Genomic DNA, 18,442 nt, shown 5'->3' with positions numbered 1-18,442 from the left:
CTTGCATTAACAAATAATGTAACTTTAGTCTTTTACCCTTATTTAATATTTTTTAAGTCAATTTTATTAATAAATGACAAAATTATGATCCAATTATTTATAAATATAGATAACACCGAGCCAACACTAAACCAGCTAAGAAAGTTATTTATCTTTAACTAATACTTGTACTATATATCCTACTTCAAAAGTCATCATCTTATTTGGTAAAAATCTGGTAAACATAGACATTTTGCCCCCCAGGTCCACATGGAATTAAACTCTTTTATCATTTAAAACTAATCGACCCATTCAACCCAAATATCTCATTACTTGAATTTGGGCCCAAAAAAATTTGAATTAACGTATCATAATCATGACTAATCAAATCCAACTTTTGGATTTGTTTACCTAATGAGTAATGAAAATTTCAATTTGTTCTGTTGAAAGATATGTAAATTGGTCTTAACATAAATTATTTTATATCTCTCAACTATCTTTTACTTCCTTTCATTTAGAAATAAAAAGTTTCTTTTACCTTAATAAAATAATTTATAGTAGAACAAATATTTAAGCTTTAAAATTTTTTTTTCCTTTTGAAATTTAATATCAAATCAGACAATATACGGGTAAAATATGTTATTTATAACTTAGCTGAGACAGTAACAGTCAATCTAATAGACCAAATTTGCAAAGCATGTTGCCTGAAGAAAATTATGAGCAAAATACATAAGTTTTCCAATTATAAACTTTTATCGAAACAATGTGTAGTAATTACATATTATTGGTTCATATTTCGAAAGTTGAATACCAAAAAATTATATAGATGTAGTGAACTTAAATGGTGAACCAATTTTAGCATCTTAGACAAGTTAAACCTTTTAACTTAGTCGTTTGGTATTAGTAAAAATAATATATGCATTGGCTCTATGTATTTGTAATTCCTTATTTGGTATACTTTTTATGCTATGTATAACTAAATACTATATTTTATATTGAGAAGTGTATTAGTAATGTCGTACTTTCTAGCATAGTTAAAGACCCAATTACCTTTCAAAAGCAATTTTACATTTTTTTCATCATAGTTGTAGATGATATATTTGTAAATAACTATTTTTATATTATGCATATTATTTTTAATATATCAAACCAACTTATGCATAAAAATAATTTATACATGATTAATATAAATACTATTAATACACTCTATTATGCATTATATTTATACACTCTACAATACAACCGATATTGAATAAAGGCCCTTTGAAATTCGACCCAAGTTTGGCAACGTACATTTGGGTAATCTATACGTTTATTGATTTTTCTGTCTATTTACTCTATTTGTTCCTTATATTAAATTTTTTTTTAAAGTAAATGGAGGGAGTAGTACATGGGTATTTATTCATGTTTCATTATGATTTTTTTTAAAATTATTTATTTTTAAAGTTAAAATATGATATTTGAAAATTTGAGTTTTTTTTTTAAAAAAATTGCACAATTTAAAGTGAGAGAGGCGAAGCCACTTCTTAAAAATATCTTGAAAAGTGAAAAAAATCCATGACCAAATGCCTAGATATGAGGGTTTGGTCATGTTTTAAAATTTGAAGAAATAAAGTAATTGTTATTTTCAAGGTGAAATTGATATTTAAAAATTAGAGTTGCATTTGTCATGATGATAATTTTACTTATTATGAATAATTTGTAACGTAAATATATTTTTTTTTACTATTTTTCAACTTTTTGAAAATTTTAAAAATATTAAATTAAAATTTAAAAAGGAGTTTCACATAAATTATATAGAGGGAATCAAAGGATTTGACATATTTGTGTTGTAGCATTAGTTAATTAGCAATGAAACGTGTTTAGTCCGTTTGCTATAATTGCGTGGCCTTAAATTGCATAAGATTCATAACAACAAATAAATGGTCCCTTGTGCAAAGTTGGACCCCCTCTCAAACTTCACCCTCAACTTTCCCATCATTTTGTTTATGCACCACCCACAAACAAATAGCCTTCATACCTAATTTTTTTTTCTAAATAATCATTTTTTGTCTTCACTGAATTTACGCAAAGTCAATACATGAAAATCGTGATTCGTTATTTTGAATACACATTCATAATTTTCTAATAAAGAAAATTGAGTGATAGAGAGAGATGGCTAGTTGCACCCCTCTTCTCCTTACTCTCATTTTCTTAATATCAATTAACCTAATAGTCATTTTATAGTTTAGAAATTTTCATATGTTAAATTAAGTGATTCTTTTATTTTATTTTTAGTTTTAATTTACTGAAGAAAATAGTTAATGATCTTCATAATATGTAGAATAGATTGAGTAATTACTTTTTTTTAAAAAAAGATAATACTTTAATTATTTTAGTGCAATAAAGTGATTACATGCATAATGTAGGTCTAATTAGATTATAATGAAGTTCTTTTCTTGCTTAATTCTTTTATTTTTATGTATAAAAATAAGTGTTTCAGAAAAAATATATATATATATATACGATAGCTTTATTTTTTCTTTTATAGTTGTTCCTAAATTAAGAAAAATTACTTAGTATATGTCCTCAATTAATTATTTTGAAAAAAAAATTGCCTGCACCGGGTGTTTACATCAAACTAATCCAATTTCTATTATTATTATGTGATTTAATGAAGTAAAATATATGCTAATTAATTAAAGTTAGATAAATATAAATTTAAAAACATGACATGCATGTATAGGATTGGTGTAACACCCGATGTAGGTAAGTTTTACCCCATTGAAAATAATAGAACTTTTTAAAAATCTTAAATTTTTTATTCATTCACTTCATAGTTAATAGGGGTAGAATGATAAACTCACAATATCAATAATTATTTTCATAATAGGTGTGTAAATTTAAAAGTAGACAAGAATAATTATTGTAACCGCAAAAACTTTTCTTTGATAGCGTTTTATCTGTTGAAATGATGATAAAAATCAGGCACAGGCCGCAGTCACAAAAACCAGGTCGAAGTCCCTCAATTCTAGTCTCAAAGAATGAAGAGGAACAGGTTGCGGTAGTTATTCCTTAAGTGAGATTCGATCCAATGTTTTAGATCAAAATTATCAATCAAGAAAGCACATTCACTCTTAACCCATTACATTTCATCATCTTTTATACATAGAATAAGATTCTCTTCTTAGATGCTTCTTCTATAATTTGTATAGGCGTGCAAGTTTGTAAGAAGTTTGTTAACTCTCTAGATTATTTTACATCTTCTGTCATTTTGTATTAGCATAAATAGTTATTCCTTCTTCAATAAAATTCACTCAGAAAATTTCTCACATTTTGCCTTCATTGCTCTTTCAATTTCTACATCATCAAAAAAAATGAAAATATTTTTTAAAACGAAAAAATAAAATATTTTCACTTGTTTTTGAACAAATTCCACATAAATACGAATATATGTCTTATTTTTTTAAATTTATATTTATAGAAAACCTTAAGAATTATGATTAGGGGCCTAATTATGATTATTAAATATTGTATATTTAACCATCCTTTAGTTTTTAGATGATGACACAAATTAAATTTGAATATAGAAACATGTTAGGTGAAATTTATATAGCCAAAATGAACATATTTAGAATTGAGGTACAATTATTCTTATTTATTTGTTATATTGATTTCGTTCGACTTACACTTGTATTATATATTTTTATTTTTTTATTATATGCAGGGAGGGACCTAAAGAGAAACTAAATTAAGTCAAGTGGATGAATTCATTAGATTAGGGCATGATTATCAATTTAATGACCATTGAGTTTATTTTTATCATAGAGGATAATAAAGTATAGTGAGATAGATCTTTATCTCTCTTCCACTGAAAAATTTAAAGTTGATCCTTAATATAGAGAAAAATTTAACAAGAAGTATTTTCTTTTTAAATAAATTATGCGTAATAAAAATCTAAATTAATTGAATACATGGATTTCAATTCCAAAAAGAATGCAACGGAGTTAATATATCAAAAGGACATTGAGCTATGAAAATTTTACTAACAATGATATTAAACTTTATTTTGTTTTAATAAAATCACTTAACTTAACATTTTTATCATTTAAAATCACTAACTTAATGTTTTTGTCTTCAAAAATCACTCAACTACACTTATTACTAAAATAAATTTAACATAATAAAATAAATTATTATTTATTTCACATAAACATAGACCGAACGAATAAATATTTTTTTTCTTAAAAAAAGAAAAAACAAACTGAAAATGGTGCGGATTTTGACCCCCTTTTTTAATAAAAGAAATATCGCAAAATATAAAATAAAGTAAAATACGGTGACTTTTAGATTCGTTATTTCTTTGTGGATTTTTCCAGTTTGGTGAGTCCCAACTCCCACCGGAGGTTTACACTTGCTTTCTAGTTTCTTGGTGTTAATTATATTTTGAGTAAATGAAAATTGTTGGAAGAAATTTAAAATTACTCAAAATGTATTAGAAATAACATCTCAATGAGAGAAGGCGCAGAAATGCTGCAGATTCAATTCTTTTGCAAAAATAAAATTGTAAAATAAAAAATAATATGGGAGATTTTAAATTTTATTTATTTGTGGGGTCTATATACATGACATAAAAAATTAGTATTTAACTTGCCATGACAAATTTGATTTTATAACAAATGTAGTTTAATAATTTTAAAAGATGAAATACAATTTTAATGATACAAAATATAATTAAATGACTTTACTAAATAATTTTACATAATTCAGTGACTTTCAATAAAATAAATGTGCATCTATAGTTTACTCTTTATCTCAAAAATGAAACTATATACTCTTTTTATTCTTTCAATTCTCTTTTTGTTGCTATGAAGTCAAAAATAGTGGGTGGGAATGGGAGTGGGACTAGAATAAGATTCCATTTTTATGTCACATGGTTCAATATTCTCCGCGTGTTTTTTCTTATAATAAACAAAGAATAAATATAAACTGCTACAAAAATCTAATTACGGTAACTTAATATCATTTTCGCCAGCACAAAGCAAAGTTATAAAACTTTATTTGGTTGGCTGAATCTCACACTCACAGTTCGATAATTTATTTAAATAATTTATTAAAGTAGTGAATAACATTGACTAACTAAATGAATTTTTAACAATACCCTCTTGTGAAAGTAAACGGATGATATAAACATTGAGTGGTTTGGTTTATATATGGGTTATGATAATGTTAAGATTATTTTTAGTTGAGTGTGTTGTATTCAAAATAATATGCATTGCATAAATTTTAAAAATAATTTGTTATTTGTTTATGTTATAAAGATACCATCATGAATATAAAAAGTGATATATTAAAATAATTTAATTAGATAGATGTCTTTGTCATTCATCTATTTTATTCTAGATAAACTATCTCTAAATATTATATTATCCAAGAGGAGAGATAACTAATTTTATTATTGATTATTGAAATAAATTATTTGGGTGACCCCTATTAATTTTATTGTATTAAAATAAATTCAATATGAAGAATATTAAACACATTGACTTTGTAAAATCCCTAAGAAAAAAATGTTAAAAGATTGAGAAAACAACTAAATTTATATTCATTGCTTAATGTTGGTGTAACAGAAAGTCTATAATATATAAATAATAATATCCTACATCGGAGCTAAAAGACACTATTTTCTGGTGTGCTAGAAAACAATTCAACTTTCACATCCAGTGGATAAGGTAAATAAATTAAACAGGAAAACCATTAATTTAATATGAAAACTATATTCTACGGATGAACAATTACGATATCAACTCCCCTTTGCTGGCTTACTGTGCATTGATTGGTTCGATTTGATTTTATATATTATTAAATTGGTTTATCAATTTTTGATTTTTAAATATGTTAAATCAATGAGGAATTAATAAGATAATTTTTTATCAATTTTTAATTTATCAATTTTATTCCTTAATGTTTAATTTTTGATTTAATCAATAAAAAAATGCTTATAAATCAAATTTATGACTTTTCTAATAAATTTGACACGATAAGGCAATATTAAAATTTTACAAAAGCTCATAAAACAAAATAATAATAACAAACATGAAAAGAACTATATATGTGTAACACAAAGAGAAATTAAGAGAACTATGGTTCTTACTACAACGAAGTATGAATTGATGGCTAAATGACAAAGACATAACTATTATAATATTGAAATTAACATTTACGGATATGTATGTATATGTAAAAGTAGTAGAATATTATAAACTCAACTCTTAATAGGTTATCGATTTATTCAATAATTTAATATTAAAAATTAATATCAAACCGATAATTCGATAATTTTTTTATAAAATCATTAAATAATGTTAATCCAATAACCCTATGTCAACAAACTAATAGCACTTTTATCGATGATTTTTACACACCCACTCTCGAATTCTTTTCTTTAGATATCAATGAAGCAAACAAGAAAGGGTAGAGCTCACATTGCAAACTAAGTACATTAAAATCTAACTAAATTAATACTTAATAATTTAGTAATTTTTTTAAGGTAATATTTTTTTACGATATTAATTTAGGCCAGCAGAAAAAATTACACACTTTGATAAGATAATATATTCTCAGAGATCCCTTTATAAATTATGATCTCATTAATATCATAAATTCATAATTATATAAGGGGTCGTTTGATAGGTTGTATTAAAAAAAATAGTCCATGTATTATGTATCGTTATTTAGTACTATGTTTTGTAGGAATTTGAGCCTATGTATAACTAACCCATGTATTAGTTATACATACTACAAGTTATTGTAGGATAACTAATACCTTTCATTTTGAGGTATTAGTAGTAATACATAGGATATAATACCATGGGATAAATCAAGACAAAAATATCTCTCAAATCATTTTAATTATTTTGTTCGTTTTCTTGATTTTATGTTTTATAATTTTACTAGTAAATATATTTAAATAAATTAGCTTAGTAATTATTTAGAGTGAGTTGTTTATTACGAAATATATTCAAAACAAATTATACAAATTTGAAATGTGAATTGTTTAACATTTACTAGTCAAAAGACAAATATATCACTAATTATTTGCATTTTAAATAATTTATAAAATTAAACATACATATTAAAACTATAACTTGCAATATTTAAGTGTAAATCTAGATGATTTATTTAATTTTGCCAATGTTAACCATCTTTTAATTTAAATTTAGATGGTTTGATAAGGAGTATTAAAAGAATAGTCCATGTATTGTATACAATATTATTTTGTTCAGTGTTTAATAGGAAATTAGGTTTATTTATAACTAATCCATGGATAAGTTATACGTCTTACATGGTATTATAGAATGTATTACTAATACCTTCCATTTGAATGTATATTAGCAATACATAAGATATAATACGATGGGATAAGTCTATGTAAATATTATAACATTCCTCAATTATTTTTTTTGATTTTGTGTTTTATATTTGTACTAGTCAATTTATTTAAATAAATTAGCATATAAATTATTTAGAGAGTGTAGTTTGATACTAAATAAATCCAATACAATATTTGAAATGTGAGTTGTTTAACATTTACCAATTAAAAATGCAAATATATGTCTTTTCGTGTTTTAAAAGTAGATGATTCATTTTTTAAAACAAAAAAGAAAAATTGACATTTTGTGAGTGATCAATTTATCAAGATGACAATTATTTATCCTCAAATGATTCGAGTGAAAAACAGCAAAGAAGTCACAAAATTATTTCTCATAGCTAGTTAGAAGATAATAAAAAAAATAAGATTGTCCGATAATTATCTGCCTTAACCGAGTTATATAATAATTCGAAGGTATAATTGAAAATAAGTTTGTTTTATAGAGTTTTAACTCAAACACAAGATAATATGAAAAAACAATGAATCAAACACTTGATAAAAATAAATGATGCATTACCAATCTCTGCACTATTAACTTTAAACTACTAATCCATGTATTATTAATCTTTGTACCAAACATACCTAAAAGTATGAATATATCAAAGATAATTTAATTAGTGAAAATATGATTCTATTGTGTTTTATTTTCTGTTAACATTTAAATCTAGTGGAAGCTCATCTCAAAGTTTTCTTATTGCATCCAAAAGTCTTGCTGTTGTCTTTTCGAACTGTATCATAAAATTGTAAAGACTTTTAGATCCAAAAAGTGTTTCCTTACGCGTTACTGATTTCAAATGTATTGTATCGTCCTCAGCTTCATTATCAACATTATTTTTTCTGATGTTATCTACAATTTCTTCTAAGCTGTACACCTCTAAATATGCATCATTTAACATGGATAGTTCAATAGGTTGTTGATGTTCATTTTATTGCAATAACTCAGATAATTAATCATGAATTCTTGAATCTATTTTATAATGAATTATGTAAATATATATATATATTATTCATATACATTGTACATTTGTATTTTTTGTACAATAAATTTATTTTTTACGTGAATTTAATAATATAATAGATAATTTAATAAGATATAATAATTATAATGTATTGATTATACTTTATGATGAATAAAATTTATTTTTTTATGTGAATTCAATAATATAATAAATAAATTAATAAGATATAATGATTTTGATGCTATCAGAATTAACTTTCATTGCATCTCAAAATACTGTTTAAATTAATAACTATTAATTTATTGATTAAATAGTATCTCTATAATATTTTATGATTTATCTATATTAATTTAATAAAATTTAGTGTATTACGTGTCAAAGAAAATTGATCTGCTCCATCAAGTTATGATATTATAGCTATATCGCCCCATCTCACTCGAGTTTGGGCGTGACAAAATATTCTTTTTGTGCTATAAATAATAATTATTATTGATAACAAATATGCATTGATATTGTGCTTTTTTTAATTTGACATGCTTAAAAAGATTAGTATATGCTTATCAACGTACTCAAACAGTTAAAGTTACAGTTTTAAATGACTTGGCCAAATATTCAACTTTTTTTAAAAATACTTTGGAAAAACAATTTTTAATACGTGTGTTACTCAAACTAAAAGTGTGGCTAAATTGTAATTATTGTTATTCAGAAAGGGGTCAATGTGGTAAATATGAGAAGCATAAGGACTGATGATAATAAATTGTAGTTAGTTGTCTAGAATCCACTCAAAGTTTTAAAGCACGTTTTCTCTGTAGCCGCAGTTGCCGACTACTACATTTGAATTTTTCGCCTCTCTACAGTAATAATTATTTTATTATTTATTTTTTTGAAACAATTAAAACGTGTTTAATTTAAAATTGTGTAAAAAAGTCTAATCCAGCATGAATCGATGGCGATGTCATTTTGTAAGACACCAAAAAGCTGAGTATAGTAATTTCCTTTATCTACCCCATCTTATCATCTCTATTCTCTACCATAACATTCACATGTTCCTTCCACTTGCTTCCTTTTTCTTCTTCACTACTACATAACTTCTCTAGCTACCCTAAAATTGTCACAATCCTTAATTTCTGTTTCTATCAATTTTGGATTTTTTCTCATCGGCAAATATGTCGAATTTATGTGACGCTCGCCGGAGGAATGGAAACGGCAAGGCGCCGGAGAGGTCAAGTTTCGTACAGACTTGTAACTTGTTGAGTCAGTTTATTAAAGGGAAAGCTACTATTAGAGATCTGAATCTCGGAATCGCCGGTCAGCCGGAAGCTGCAGGTATTTTTTATTTTCAATTAATAGTATTTCTAAGAGATCTAGTTCATTAATGGAATTTCCGTACATAGAGTTTTATTTTTTGTTGATATTTTAAGCTGAATTTGGAAATATGTGAATTGAATATTATATTTTGGGGAGTTGTGATACGAGGAAGATTTGTTGGCTGTAACTATCTTAATCTGGTAATTTTTAATTGGAGAAAATAGAATAAAACAAGTTTTAGAAGAAGAAGCTGCAGCTAAGTTTTCTATAGTTTCTCAACTGTGCTGTGCTTTCTCTTCCAGGGAAAACTGAAACTGCAACTATGGATTTATTAACAGTCATGGAAAAACCATCTATTGATCTAACAAAAGAAGAACACAAATCCGTAGATCTTGTTACAACAGAGTCTTCTAGAGAGAAGGAGGCCGCTGTAAATGAGCCCAGCACAAGGTTCGTCCCTCTGTCTATTTTAACCTGTTTTAGCTAGTAATTCCAGTTATAATTACACTTGCTATGAACGACTAATATGAAAAAAATTTTAGATTGTCGGTAGAAGTTGAAAGTTGAAACTCTTACCTCTTTTACTTTTTAGTCTTTTATGAAGTTCGCATCTTCCTAGTTCAGTTTATTGGTTACATGAACGTTCACCTTGTTACTAATTTCACATGCTGATTTATGTTTGATTTCCTTTTTCAGCAAAGAGGCACCAAAGGAGCCTAAGGCAGCCCAATTGACTATGTTCTATGATGGTAAAGTGATTGTTTTTGATGATTTCCCTGCTGACAAAGCTAGAGCAGTGATGTTATTGGCTAGTAAAGGATGTCCTCAGAGTTCATTTGGGACTTTCCAGGCTATAAACATCGACAAAATTAACACATGTTCTGCTGCCCCTGCTTCTTTGACAAGTAATAGAACTGATTCTGTTGCACCACAGCAACAACACCTCCAGATTAAGCCAGACTCTTGCTCTGCTGCACCGCAACAGCACAAGCACAATTCGCCCCCACTCCATGTTTGTAGTAGTACTAAAACTGATCAGCTTAAGCTCGGATCAGTTTCATCTGCACCCTTAGTAGAGCAGGAGCAACCCAAGCAAATCCAGTCACAGGCTGCCGGAATTAGCAGCAGCTCCGGTGAGCAAATTACTTCCTTCTTTTTCATTTTATATAGCAGTATTTGGCTACACACAAAATATATGAAAGGTAGACAGACGTTTGGGGTCTACTTTAGTACTCTTCAAACAAGTGGTCTTAAACTGTCATGATGTATAAACAGCTAAGTTATGTTAAAAGAGTTTCCAATATAAAACATATTTTTTTTTAAACAGACTAAAAAGAAAATAATATAAAATGAAACAAAGCGAGTACTACTTACTCATGTTGCACAGATTGGTTCTAATATGCATTATATCTTTGGTTTCTCAGAGCTACCTATCGCAAGAAGATCTTCACTTCATAGGTTTCTCGAGAAGAGGAAAGATAGGTAAGCGGAATTTAAATTTGTGCCTATACCAAAACTTTTTCCAAACAGCTTTTGAGGTTTGTTTAGTTTAAAAGAATCTCACTTCTTTTTCTGTCTAATTCAGGGCAATTGTTAGAGCTCCATACCAAGTTGTACGTAACAATCCGTTGTTACCATCTTCTTCGAATACTAATGGTGAATCATCTTCCAAGGATAGCGAAGATCAGCTCGATCTCAATTTCAAGTTATAGCCAAAACTCCACTCTCGCAGTTGGAATTCCATAAGCTTTTTTTGGTTGACCACCACTGCATGAGCTAGTAGTATTAAATATATATTTAGATTAGTGCTTTGAAGATTATTTTTCCAGCTCAGCTTAGCTTACAGATTATATTTCTTGTATTAGATATCGTTTATTATTACCAACGGAATATTATGACTTTTTTGGTTGTTAAAATAGAATGTGTAATTAATCTTTGGTTTCCCATTTTTCACGTTTCGCCTTCATCAAGATGTGAAGTTCTCTGTGTATCTTGTTAGTGTTAATTACGGTAGTAATACTAACCTTTTTGAGGAAAAGAACAATTAGCATTGAATTAGTAAATACACTCTTTCATCGTTTATTCAAGATTTTAGATTAGTCCTTTTGGTAGGGAGACCTTTACTCACAAAGTAAGACTTCTTAGTGTGTATCTAAATAAGTTCGTTGGAAAACTAAAAAGAAAAACATTTTGTGAAAGAAACTTGGGGGCAACTGCAAAATTGATGACTGTTTTGACTTTTGAGAGCATGGAATACGAATTTCTTTACTCGTAAACCTTTGGTACTAAACGAAAGAAACACTCCATAGGTACACCTGACCACATGTGAAACTAAGAAAAAATTTATCAAACGAGTGATTTGATTTCATTTCTTCCCTACAATATGGAACTTGGAAATAAGATCGAAGCTCAACTTTTTTTTTTTTTGACAAAATCTATCAAACAAGATGTTATTGTGACTTTGTTCCCTTGGGCCTTGTCATAGATAGAATGTGGTATCGAATTTGTAAAGAAATTTCTATTTTTCTCCGTGGATCCCCACCTCCTCCTAAAGTAGAGATTGGTAGATTAGGTTTAATAATGCGCAGATATGCAATAGAGAACTTCCGAGCAACTTCACCAAATAGTGATGTACAAACGATTAAACCAAAATCTGGCTATCACATCATGTAAATAATATAAATAAATATCTAACCAAAATCTTAAAAAAATGAATAGAGATAAATTTCTTTAATGCCCATTACATAACTGATTAATGAGGTCAATGCATCACATAGAGAGGATTGTTTCTATATAAATAGAAACCCATAACTATCGTTAAGTTTTCAATAAGTACTTTGAATAATCATTTATATTGACATCGCTTTCTTCTGAGATTGATATTAACATCTAATTTAATTAAAGCCAAAGCTGGGAAAAAATTATATATGAGGATTTCACCAAACACAAAAAGAATTAAGATAGGTAAAGTAAAGTATGACTATTTTCCTCCCCTAAATGAAATGACTCTAAAACGAGAAATAAAAATATAAGAACATATTTTCATAGGAACCGCATGACCATGAGAATTTTTCATTTTCTTTTTACTTTATCGCAAATCAGTGTTTGACCATCAACTGCAAATACAACTTTTTGGAATTTAGAAAACATCCACAATGCTGTTTTCACTTAATTTTATATTAAAAATTAACCATGATTTTTTATTTTTATAAAATAACCCTATTTATATTATATATGTTGTGTCTTTTTTTTTTTAAAAAAAATAATATATTTTAGATATATATTACAAAAAATAGGAACAAACACAACCCCAACTCAAACTTTAAAAATTTCAAGTAAGGGAAACTTTCACGTATAAGCACTTAAATATAACCTAATTACTCTCCATAGCTATAATTTGATAATTATAATTCATAGCTACATGTTATATGATGGAGAGAGGCGAGCGAGACTGGGAGAGAGAGGAGAGAGGCGAGAGAGAGAGGGGAAAAAATAGGAGAAAGGTGAATTGTATATGTATATCGGTTAGATAATTATGTATTATACATATGCATTTGTATATATGACAAACGAGATTGAGAGAGGGAGGAGAGATGCGAGCGAGATTGGGAGAGGAAGGAGAGAGGCGAGGGAGAGAGGGAAGAGAGTGGGAGAGAGGTGAATTATATATGTATATAATTGTATATCATACATATGCATTTTTATATGTGGAAAGCGAGATTGGGAGAGGGGGAGAGAGGCGAGCGAGAGAGGGAAGAGAGTGGGAGAGAGGTGAATCGTATATGTATATAGGTTGAATAATTATTTATTATACATATGCATTTGTATATTCTGGCGAATTATACATATACAAACGTGACTAATTATACAAACTCGAAGTGAGGCCACGTAATTAATGTATAATGTTAGCTGCGAGTAATAATTATAGCAAATTAAATGGATTCATTCGTTTGGGCCTAAACAAGTTCGGCCCAAATCTGGAGAACTCATTTCAGTTCTCATTACAGAAGGCCCATGACAAAAAAACCCAAAACAGGAACCGGGTCGGTACCGGTAGTCCCGCTCCTCTATAAATAACTCTACTACATTCTGATTTGTCTTTTATTTCTGTTTTTTCCTTTCCTTTTTTTTTTCTTTTTTCTTTTTTTTCTTTTTTTTTTCTTCTTCTTCTCGGAGACCTTCTTCTTTATCACCGCGAGGACACAGGAAATCCAATCACGCCGGTAATTATTTCTCCGATCTTGGAGTAGCAGTTGAGAAAATGCTGAATCAGAGGCTAAAACAAGAACAACAACAAGCCTTGATGCAGCAAGCTCTTCTTCAACAACAGTCACTCTATCACCCTGGCCTAATAGCTGCTCCTCAGGTTTGTATTCGGTTAGGTTGAATTTTCCACTTTGTCTTATATTTTCGGTTGATTTATTTCTGTTTCATTTTACTTTAGGTTGGTTGTTCTAGCTCTCTAGGTTTTGTTTCTGTCAGATTAATGGATATTTGCGTTCAAATGATATTTGATACTTCTTGTGGTGTAGTACATTGTATTAACTTTTCAAAAATGATCTCGATGAGGACCCTTTTTCTTTCCATAAAATTGTGGTGTTGTTTTGGCATGATAGAAACTTAGGGTTTGGTTGTATAATGTCTATTGCTGAAACAACTTTAAAGATACTTTTAACTTGGTGTAATATTGTTGGCTTTGGGACAAATTCCTATGCTTTCCTCCCCAAATTACCTCAGATATCATTAAGAGTACCCAACACTTTACGAGTGTTTTCCTGTTCTTTTTTTGTGACTTTGCTTGCACACACTAATAATCTCTGCTTGAACTGCGTTCCACATCACCCATCACTATTCATGGGGTTATTTGGTAATTAACTGTTGCCACCCACATCTATGGAGTAGCCACCAAAGTTGCTAGCTTCTTTTGTGTATGCATCTTCAATGCTATGGGCAAAGGTAGAAAATTGGACTGTAAATGTGAAAAGGCGTTAAGTCAGGCCCTATACATTTATATGACTTAATTTATCACCTGTAGTCATTTATATAACCCATTAGTTTATGCATATTCTTTATTTTTTTCCACCTTTATGAATATTGGCTGTCATTATTTCTTCTTTTTCTTTCCGATAAGTAGGTTGCCTTTATTTCAAAATAGCTTCTTAGGGCATAAAATTTATGCATTTCATTGGTTCTGATATTGTTTTCACTTAGGAGTGGTTTGTAGTGTAATTTGAGTTGGGGTGCTATCCTCCTTTGTCGAAGTGTCTTGTTAGTGAAGTATGAAGTATATAAGATAACTCTTACAATTATGGGTTGTCCTCAGTATTTAATTTTATTTTTTTTATAAGTAGATTGCCTGGATTTTAAACCTAGCTTCTTGGGGTACAGAATCTATTCATTTCCTTGCTTCTGAATTTTTTTTCATGTTGGAGTTTCATATAGTGTAATTCTGGGAGATATTTTTGAGTTGGGGAACTATCCTCTTTTATCGAAGTGTCATGTTAGTGACGTATGAAGCATATAAATAGCTCTTATGTTAATAGGGGTATTGTCTGAATTCATTACAGTGTGTCATGAGTTGCTCTGAATTGACTTTTACCAAACAACTATTAATCTTTTCTCGTCAAGAATGAAGTTAATAAAAGGAAAGTAGGGGGGGTGAGTGGGTGGGTTTGTTTGTGGGTAGTGCTGTGTGTGGGTAACTATCAACAAAAAATGACGAAAAGATACAGTATCTTTTACTTGAAAGTTATATTTCCTGGGGTTTCTGATATGTAGTTTGTATCGTATTTATATTACTCCCCTCTATTTTATTTGTACGTACTTTGATGCAGATACCAAGTGGAAATCTACCTCCTGGGTTTGATCCAAGTACATGCCGCAGCGTGTGAGTGTGTTATTTTTTATTATTGATTGTTTGCCTTCTCGTTTATACTGGTATGCCTTGAATTTTACATACCAGCTAATGCTCTTGCTGCTGTGATTTAGATACTGGAGGAGGTTCTTATAGATGCGATGATTTTCCTTTGTTCTTTTTTACCTCTTTTAAAAGTTCTAGTTTTTCCATTTTTGAGAAAATGCAGGTATATTGGGAATATTCACCCACAGGTGTCTGAAACTCTTCTTCATGAACTTTTTTCATGTACTGGTCTGGTTGAAGGGTGCAAACTTGTAAGGAAGGACAAGGTACATCTTTCATCCTTGTGCAACTTGACAGCATTTTCTGTCGTTACTGTTTAATATGTTTTGTTGATGTTTTCCCTTTCTTCTCCTTGTCTTATCTAGGCATTTTTCTTTTCCTTGTCTTGTCTAGGCATTTTTCTATTATATGGCTTTAAAACTGATTTTGCTTTGTCTCGTGCAGTCATCTTATGGCTTTGTTCATTATTATGACCGTAGGTCTGCTGAACTTGCTATAGTTACTCAAAATGGAAGGCACCTGTAAGTAGGCTTTTGTTAGCTGTGTTTTGCTTTAGGCCTTTTTCCTTTTTACCAAGGTTCATGCTGTTTGTTTTCAGGTTTGGGCAGCCTATTAAAGTTAACTGGGCATATGCCAGTGGACAGAGGGAGGATACTTCAAGTGCGTTCAGTTCCTGTTTTAGTATAATGCAATTTGTGACTTTGCTTTTAGTTCATTATGTTGCGTTGGAGTGTAAATTTGTGTACTAATTTTTTTTGGTAGGTCACTTCAATGTATTTGTTGGTGATCTGAGCCCAGAAGTTACTGATGCCATGTTGTTTGCTTGCTTCTCTGTTTACCCTAGTTGCTCGTAAGTACCTCTTCCTCCGTGATGCCTCAGTCAGAAGGTGCTCGGCATGGTCAATATATTTACTCTAGAATGTGCCAAGACACCAACACAAAAGATGATAGTTTACTTAAATGTGTACATCCAGTGGCTAATTATATCCATTCCAATTGATAGTGATGCTAGGGTAATGTGGGATCAGCAGACTGGGCGTTCTAGGGGTTTTGGATTTGTTTCTTTCCGGAACCAACAGGTATCCTTTTATCTACATTTGGTTTTAATTGTCTTTTGGATAATGCATGACTTTGTTCCCATTTAATCTTTGTTGTTCTTATCCAGGATGCCCAAAGTGCAATTAATGATTTAACTGGTAAGTCGCCATAAAAGTTTTCTGCATTCAGTTAATTTATTACTGATTGATGCACTTGTTGGATTATTTCAAAACAGTTCAGAACCAGAAGATTTTGTTTTACCTCTTGCATCACAGATGTTCCTCTCCCAAAAGCTGATTGCTTGTGTTATGATATCAGGGAAATGGCTTGGTAGTAGACAGATACGTTGTAACTGGGCTACAAAAGGAGCTAATTCTAATGATGAGCAAGGCTCAGAAATCAGAAGTGTCGTGGAATTAACTAATGGATCATCAGGTGTGTACAGTTTTCGAATGACAAGTCCTTAAATTTGATAAAGAGAATTATCCAGAACATGCAAGTGTTCGGTTTTTGTTTGGAAGGTGGCTGGATTCAATGGGTTTAATTTTCTGATATTGATTCTGGCCTTCTTAATTGATGTCTCTTCTTTGTTGCAGAAGATGGTAAAGATCCAGCAAGTAGTGATGCTCCTGAAAACAACCCGCAATATACAACTGTTTATGTGGGTAATCTTGCTCCTGAGGTAAGATAGCCTTTCTGAATTCTGCCTGTAAGGAGAACGTTAAATGGTGTTGTGAGACCTTTAGGAGTAAACCATAAGGGTGCCTTTGCCCTAGCCCTTGGACAGATGTTGAAGTATCAGTGTGCTTTGATAAAACTTAGTCCTATTATTTTCATTTGTTTCAGGCGACACAACTCGATCTCCATCGCCACTTTTATGTCATTGGTGCAGGAGTGATAGAGGAAGTTCGGGTTCAACGTGATAAAGGATTTGGTTTTGTAAGATACAGCACCCATGATGAGGCAGCTTTGGCAATTCAAATGGGAAATGCCCAATCAATTCTGTGTGGGAGACAGATTAAGGTAACATCATTCTACCTGCAGCTTTCTCCAGTATTACACTTGTTTTGAAGTTCATGCTGTATTGGATTATGATATGCTTCTATATAAAAATGTAGAATGATACTTATCAAGACAATATGTAGTTGTATCTCAACTTTAGGTGTGTGTTATAATCAATTCTATTTTATCAAAACATTTAAGCTCAATTTTCTCATGTGTATTTCCAGTGTTCTTGGGGTAACAAACCAACACCACCTGGAACAGCCTCAAATCCTCTTCCACCACCAGCTGCAGCGCCATTAGGCCTTACTGCCACTGATCTCTTGACTTATGAACGGCAGCTAGCTATGAGTAAGATGGCTGGTGTTCATGCCCTCATGCAATCTCAGGGTCAACATCCCCTGAAGCAAGCATCAATGGGAATGAGTGCTTCTGGAGCAAGCCAGGCTATATATGATGGTGGTTTCCAGAATCTTGCTGCTCAGCAGCTCATGTATTACCAGTAATGTGCAGAAATATGGCTTGACATTTCGTTGCCTTTCGTTTAGACTAGATGAGTTTTTATAAATGTCTAGATTTTCTTGTATGCTGTTTTCGAAATCAAGGCTTGGTATGCGGTACTCACATGTATGAATATTATGAGGTGAACATTTTATGTCTTTGATTTCGTAAGTTGAGTGTGTACTGCGAGTTTTATGTTTAATCCAATGTTTCTTGTTCATATTTTCTTCATGCAGCAGTAGCATCACATTTCCAGAGTTACATGTTCAAAACTTTAAATGATTTTTTCCATCTTTTTTGTACTTTATTCAAATAATTATTTTG

General features: G+C 29.9%; 2 protein-coding genes across 3 annotated transcripts; both read left to right on the top strand.

Annotated features, from left to right (window-relative positions):
- The first annotated feature begins 9,308 nt into the window (after nt 1-9,308).
- On the top strand, nt 9,309-11,629 carry LOC107012288 (protein TIFY 10c-like). The gene is made up of 5 exons (XM_015212088.2): nt 9,309-9,675; nt 9,960-10,107; nt 10,354-10,790; nt 11,082-11,139; nt 11,243-11,629. The coding sequence occupies exons 1-5, from the start codon at nt 9,516-9,518 to the stop codon at nt 11,367-11,369; spliced, it is 930 nt and encodes a 309-aa protein (XP_015067574.1). The 5' UTR covers nt 9,309-9,515; the 3' UTR covers nt 11,370-11,629.
- A 2,133-nt stretch (nt 11,630-13,762) lies between these two features.
- On the top strand, nt 13,763-18,346 carry LOC107014842 (oligouridylate-binding protein 1B). Of its 2 annotated transcripts, none has more exons than XM_015214951.2 (12): nt 13,763-14,023; nt 15,492-15,544; nt 15,741-15,843; nt 16,022-16,098; nt 16,176-16,237; nt 16,340-16,427; nt 16,581-16,656; nt 16,743-16,773; nt 16,934-17,050; nt 17,215-17,297; nt 17,462-17,638; nt 17,845-18,346. In XM_015214951.2, exons 1-12 carry the CDS (start codon nt 13,919-13,921, stop codon nt 18,121-18,123), a joined length of 1,251 nt encoding a protein of 416 aa, XP_015070437.1. In that variant the 5' UTR covers nt 13,763-13,918; the 3' UTR covers nt 18,124-18,346. The 2 variants fall into 2 exon arrangements, with proteins under 2 accessions (XP_015070437.1, XP_015070436.1); XM_015214950.2 differs by having other exon boundaries at nt 17,212-17,297.
- Nucleotides 18,347-18,442: the final 96 nt, after the last annotated feature.

The sequence above is a fragment of the Solanum pennellii genome, chromosome 3 (assembly GCF_001406875.1).
Source record: "Solanum pennellii chromosome 3, SPENNV200".
NCBI lineage: Eukaryota > Viridiplantae > Streptophyta > Magnoliopsida > Solanales > Solanaceae > Solanum > Solanum pennellii.
This window is presented reverse-complemented; position numbering and strand designations above follow the sequence as displayed.